Below are 6,000 nucleotides of genomic sequence, written 5' to 3'. Positions count from 1 at the left end.
CGTCACGAGGTGCCCGGTGTGTGTGTGTGAATGTGTGTGTGTGTGTGTCTGTGTGTCAGTGTGTGTGTGTATATGTGTGTATATGTATGTGTGTCAGTGTGTGTGTGTCAGTGTGTGTGTGTATGTGTGTATATGTGTGTGTGTTTGTCAGTGTGTGTGTGTCAGTGTGTGTATGCGTGTATATGTATGTGTGTCAGTGTGTGTGTGTCAGTGTGTGTATGTGTGTATATGTATGTGTGTATATGTATGAGTGTATATATGTATGTGTGTATATGTGTGTGTGTATATGTATGTGTGTATATGTGTGTATATGTGTGTGTATATGTATGTGTGTATATGTGTGTGTGTGTCAGTGTGTGTATGTGTGTATATGTATGTGTGTATATGTATGTGTGTGTATGTATGTATGTGTGTATATGTGTGTGTGTGTGTGTATATGTATGTGTGTATATGTATGTGTGTATATATGTATGTGTGTATATGTGTGTGTGTGTGTATATGTATGTGTGTATATGTATGTGTGTATATATGTATGTGTGTATATGTGTGTGTATATGTATGTGTGTGTGTATGTGTGTATATGTGTGTATATGTGTGTATATGTGTGTATATGTGTGTATATGTATGTGTGTATATGTGTGTGTATATGTATGTGTGTATATGTACGTGTGTATATGTGTGTGTGTGTGTGTATGTGTGTGTATATGTGTATGTGTGTGTCCCCTCCCTCCCCGCACGCGGCGGGGCCCCTGCGACGTCACGGCCGCTTGCCCGCGAGCGCATCCGCACGCGCTTCCCGCCGCGCGCCGCCACCGCGCGCTCCGGCGAGGCGTGACGTCACAGGCGGGCCCCGCGGGGAGGGGAGGGGAGGGGGGCGCGCGCAGGTGCATCCGCTTCCCTCAGGGCGCCTCCCGCCGCCGGCCCGGGGCAGCGCCCGGGGAAAGGTCGGCGCTCGCTCCCGGGAGGACGGAGCGCGGCTTCTCCCCGCACTCCCACCGCCGGTGTGAGTCTCCTGTGGTGTCACGCCGGCCCCGACGGCAGGGAGTCGCGGGCCGGGGTCGCTAGGGGGAGGCACGGCACCGGCGGACGGGCCGAGGCGCTGAGGCGGGGGGCAGAGGCAGGGGTGGGAGCGCCGCGCCCCCCGCCCCGGTTTTGCTTTCCCTTTCGCCGCTCGCTTTCCCCGGCGGGCGTGAGGGAGCGAGGAGGATACGCATTTATTTATTTATTTGTTTGCTTACTTATTTATTTAAATATTTGTTTGTTTGCTTCCCTAAAGGGTGAGGGGAGGGGAGAGGGAAGACCGGAGGAGGGCGCGGAGGCAACGCCGTCACCAGAGGAGGCGGTGGCGGGGAAGAGGAGGAGAAGAAGCCGGCGCGGAGCCTCGCCTCACCTCGCCTCGCCTCGCAGCCCCTCCGCCGTCCCCGCCTCGCCGTCCACGGCCGCCGGAGTCACCGGCGGCCGCTCGTCCTCATGATGGCCTCGACCCCCTGCACACGCTTCACCGACGAGTACCAGCTCTTCGAGGAGCTCGGAAAGTAAGGACAGAACGGGGGGCGAAGCCGCCGGGGGCTGTGGGGAGCGGTGCGTGAGCCCTGTGGGGAGCCGCGCCCGGGGCCCCCTCACCGCTGCCGGGAGCGCCCGGGCTCCCGCCGCACGGCCCCGGGGCGGCGAAGGGCTGTGTGCGGGTGGCGGGGAGCTGCCCTCAGCCCGCCGTGCCGCTATTTGTTATTATTTATTGCCGTTCTCATCTCCCGGGGGGTCGCGGGGCGGGGGGTCTCGGTCGGTGAGCGGTGTCGGGGCGCGGCGGGCTCCCCCCAGCGGCGGGGCGGGAGCCTCAGCGCCATGTTGGGTGTCGCCCCCCCGGTGTCACCGCCGACGGGGGACACGGCCACCGCCGCCCTGTGTCCGCCCGCCGTGTGCCGGCACGGACACGGCCAAAACCCGCCCGCCCTCCGCCCCGGCTGGCGGCATTGGTCACACGGCTTCTACCCCGCGGAGTCCAGCCGCATAAAATCAATGCTGACCGTCCCTGTCGGAAAATCAGAAAATACTTTATTATTTTTTTTTTTGTTTTTTCTTCTGCCGACATCACACCCCTCCGTGCTGCTTGTTAGCTGGTAATGGCAGTGGAGTGTTTCAGTTGGACTGACACTTTGCCCGGTTTTGGTTTCCAGAGGGGCGTTCTCCGTCGTGAGAAGGTGTATGAAAATCACCACAGGACAAGAGTACGCTGCCAAAATTATCAACACCAAAAAGCTTTCAGCTAGGGGTGGGTATATTTTAATCTGGTGTTTATGGTGCCTCCTCCCTGTTTCTTGCGTTCATGTGCTAAGCATTAGAAAATGATAAAAATAGCTGGATGGTTTAACAGATTTTTTTTAAATACAATTTTAATTATTTCTTTGGTTTGATATTTTCCCCTTGATGCCTGTTTTTTTTTTCTATGTTAAATGTTTCATGGATTGACTGCACAGAAGTCAGAGGTTGCTGTAAAGCGTTTCAAGAAAAGACGTTCAAAAACTAGAATCTAACATAATGTAGTCTCTTCATTTTGGAATCTAAATCATTTGTCAGAAGCATTTTGCAAGCTTCTTTTTCTTTTTTTTTTTTTTCTTTTTTTCTTTTTTTTTTTGTGGGAGGATGGTCAACAAGGTTTCCATTGCAGATTTTATTTTAATAAATCTGCAGATTTATTAATAAAATCTGAAGATTTTATTATTATATCTTCACTGAATTCTGTGTTCCTATTGCATTTAAACATGAACATTAAGGCCTATCTGACTATGAGTGAATGAGGAAAAGTGTGCTTTTACCTCGGATTAAACTTTTTTTGTGAGAAAAAAATTACGATAAGGAAGAAAACCCTATTTTTTGAGCCAACAATTGTGGAGAAAGTCACTCTGATGAAGTGGTGGGGAGTGTTACTGTTAGAAGGCTGCTGCACAGCTTGTTTCTGCCCTGCCTGTGATGTGTGTTTCCAGCAGCTCGTCAGCAGCAGCGGCGGGGTTGTTATGCTGCACTGTAGGTAAATACACACACGGTGTGGGCTGTTGTTGTGGAAAGGGAGTCTTAGCGCTGCCGTGTCAATTGCTCGTTAATTCCCAGCTGGAGTGCCTGTGTCCGGGATCAGGGATCGCTCGTCCTTAACGTTGTGCGGGCTTGTAAAGAACACGGGAGCGAGGGAGTGAACAGTCAGAGCCTAAAGGTGCTTGTGGCTGCTCGGCCTCTGCCCCAAGGAATCACTGCAGGTAAACGGCAGCCTGAAGTCATTCCATCGAAACAGAACCCATTGTGGAGCACGGATGGGCAGGTTCTGATAACATGCTGCTCTCTAATAAAGGTCTTATGGTGATTGTTACTTGCAGTTGATGAAAGTTGTGTGAAAATTTACTTTTTTGCTGATTTTAAGTCTTCTCACTCGCCCTGTGAGATTATTTTTCCTTTGTTTTTGAAAGGTTACTTACATTTAAATTTTTTTGGTACAGTTACCAGCTTGAAGGTAGGTTAAGAAATTTATAATATTTGAGATAAATATTTTCACAAGTTTGCTTTAAACGGACTCTTTTATTGTTTAGCACATTAGTGTGATTGTTGAATTTTGATGCTTAAAATAAAACCCCACACTCAGTGTGATGCCATAGAGCTGAGTGATTTCCAGTGTGAGAAGCCATAACAAGGTGATCCTTGGGCTACTGGTAACAGGTGCTGGATCATGTGCCAGTAGCCAGGTTACCAATGTACCAGGGGTAAATCCTGGAATGCTGGGCCAAATGAGGAAAAACTGGGTCTTTCTAATGACTCCTCATTTGGATTGCACTGCGTTTCAAGCTGTAATTTTTGTGCTTTGTTCACGCAGGACCAAGTTGGTCCTTTGATGCACTCTGTTCAGGAGTGGAAGCACATTTGGGAGAATTTGGCTCATCAAATGGAACGAGGCAAATTTCATATGGATTTTTCTGTGGGTTCAACCCATAAAGGAAGGGGTTACCCTTCAAAGCTGAGCTGTGGAATATCTTTTTGAATCCGGACAGGCATGGTGCCTCTCTGTGAATGGAGGCAATGCCTTTCCAGCTCTGTTTTCAGACATCCCAAAAATAATTTCAGTTTTTACATGCTGGGTTGGTATTCTTGGAGGTTGTTTTGGGTTTTAGCACTTTGGAATCTATTAAGCAGTTTCTGAAGAGCAAGCTTCTTGGAGAAGTCTTTAGATTCTTCTGAGGCAATTTTTTAGTTGCAGAAAGGTGCACTTGAATGGCACTTGTGGTGCAAAAAAATGAAATGTGAAAAAGCCTCAGACTGTGATGCTTTCTCCTGGCTGATATTGGGGATGGAGTTTATAATTAAAGTGCTGCTTTTAGATCTAAGTTTTGCTCTACTCCATCTGAACTGCTGTAGGAGAAGGTAGGAGCTGCCTTTTGTGTGTCAGACCTACCGAAATGCCCATTCCAGTGTAAACTGGGTCAGCTTCATCTGTGAGCAGAGTTAAGAGGAAGTGTGTCCTCTTGGCTTGGAAATGTGTTCCTTGTCTAGTGCTTGCTTCCCTTGAGGTCTTGCAAATAAAATGTCAAATTTGGGCCTTTGTGCTTCCCACACTGCATGAGAGCAGTTTCAGTGTATGAAATGGAGGAGTCAAGACTAAATGAAACTTCCTTAAAGCAGTTTTGAAGTTAGAAATTATTTAAGTTGCCTCAGTCCAGTCAGAGCAATAGTTGTCTTTTGTTCCCCTCTTCGTCTCAGCCATAAATGTTATTGGAGATTTTTCCCAAATCTTACTTTAGCAGTCTTTCTAAATCAGCTCTGATCACCAGCTAATGCCAGTGAAGGTGCATTCCCCTCGATTTCCTTGTACAGCTACAGGGAAATTCAGGCAAATGGCCTGTGTGCAGAGGCATGGGCTCTGGCTGGAATTTGGAGCGGAAAAGGAAGCTGTGCCTTCTGTTCTAGCAGAAGGAACCTTGGTGCTCTCAAGTTGATGGTCGGTTCCTTACAGAATTCCAATTCCATGATTTTCTGATTTTAGTAGTAGAACTAATAAACATTTGTAGTTTGAATCTCTTTCAGTATAGCAAAAATGCTTTGGCTTGTTATGATTACATGTACTCTGTTTTTCAAGTATTCTTAAGGTGCTCTTCAGAGTTTTGATCTTGGTGTTTTCTAAGTCAGCTGGAGTCTAAACTACTAGAACATCCACAGCTAGTTTTTTTATCAATAGGTTATGTTCTTGCACAAGGTGATTATGGTGCTGATTGTAAAAAAGGAAGGGCATAAAAAGGTGTGTTACCTTTCAAAAAATTAAGTGCAGCAATGAACAAGCACACAGAAAACCAAGAATAAAGTGAAGAGTGTGTTTGCTGGTTCTGGGTTCTGTATGGTTTCATCTGACCAAGTCTTTGGGATTTCATTGCTCTTCAGTAAGGGCTTAGGCTTGTCTGTATTGTTTTTCATGTGTAGAAGGTCATGCAGATAAAAGTGAAGTTCTGTGAAGTGACTTTACTTTTCTCCTGTCTCTTCCAAATGCCAAATAATGACCAGATTGTCTGTTTCTTTTTGCCATTATCTGTACATCTTTTTTCCCCTCTCTTTCGAGAGTCTTTCAGCTTTGATCCAAATTGATTTCACGTATTCAGACCCATTTTCTTAAAAGGTTTAGCCCTCTTTTTCTGTCTTCCAAAACCAAAATGAGGTAAGGGTTTGCTTTTCTGATCGTGCTTGAGAATGTGAATCACTGGTAGATTTTCCCTGGGTGTACCTGTTGCCAGTGACTTACTGACAGTTTCTGGTGCCCTCGGTGTGATGGTGTCTGTGGGAGAGGAGGATGTCCCAATCCCTTTTCTTTTCTGGGGAGCTCATGAAAAAAGCTGGGCACGCCTCTGCCAGCCCTTGGGCTGCTGCAGCAGAGCTACCAGAGCTTTGTTTATGAGCATATGTGCTACAAGGAGTAACCTGAGAGTTACTGGAGGTTATTGCTGCTCCCTGAAAAGCTCTCATGGGCTTTCAGGG

General features: G+C 47.4%; 1 protein-coding gene across 15 annotated transcripts in view; it reads left to right on the top strand.

Annotated features, from left to right (window-relative positions):
- Nucleotides 1–910: 910 nt before the first annotated feature.
- Nucleotides 911–6,000, top strand: part of CAMK2D (calcium/calmodulin dependent protein kinase II delta) — a 120,023-nt gene continuing 114,933 nt past the window's right edge. For 6 of the 15 annotated variants that reach the window (XM_066318395.1, XM_066318390.1, XM_066318391.1 and 3 more), the window contains exons 1-3: nt 913–1,003; nt 1,277–1,535; nt 2,175–2,269. In XM_066318395.1, the coding sequence (XP_066174492.1) occupies nt 1,471–1,535; nt 2,175–2,269 (160 nt within the window). In that variant the 5' untranslated portion in view covers nt 913–1,003; nt 1,277–1,470. Of the gene's footprint in view, nt 1,004–1,276; nt 1,536–2,174; nt 2,270–6,000 lie in introns of all 15 variants that reach the window. The other 9 variants (XM_066318392.1, XM_066318388.1, XM_066318403.1 and 6 more) reach the window with 3 other exon arrangements.

The sequence above is a fragment of the Sylvia atricapilla genome, chromosome 4 (genome assembly GCF_009819655.1).
Source record: "Sylvia atricapilla isolate bSylAtr1 chromosome 4, bSylAtr1.pri, whole genome shotgun sequence".
Lineage (NCBI taxonomy): Eukaryota > Metazoa > Chordata > Aves > Passeriformes > Sylviidae > Sylvia > Sylvia atricapilla.
Note: the sequence above shows the minus strand (reverse complement) of the source record. Positions and strands in the feature narration are given on the sequence as shown.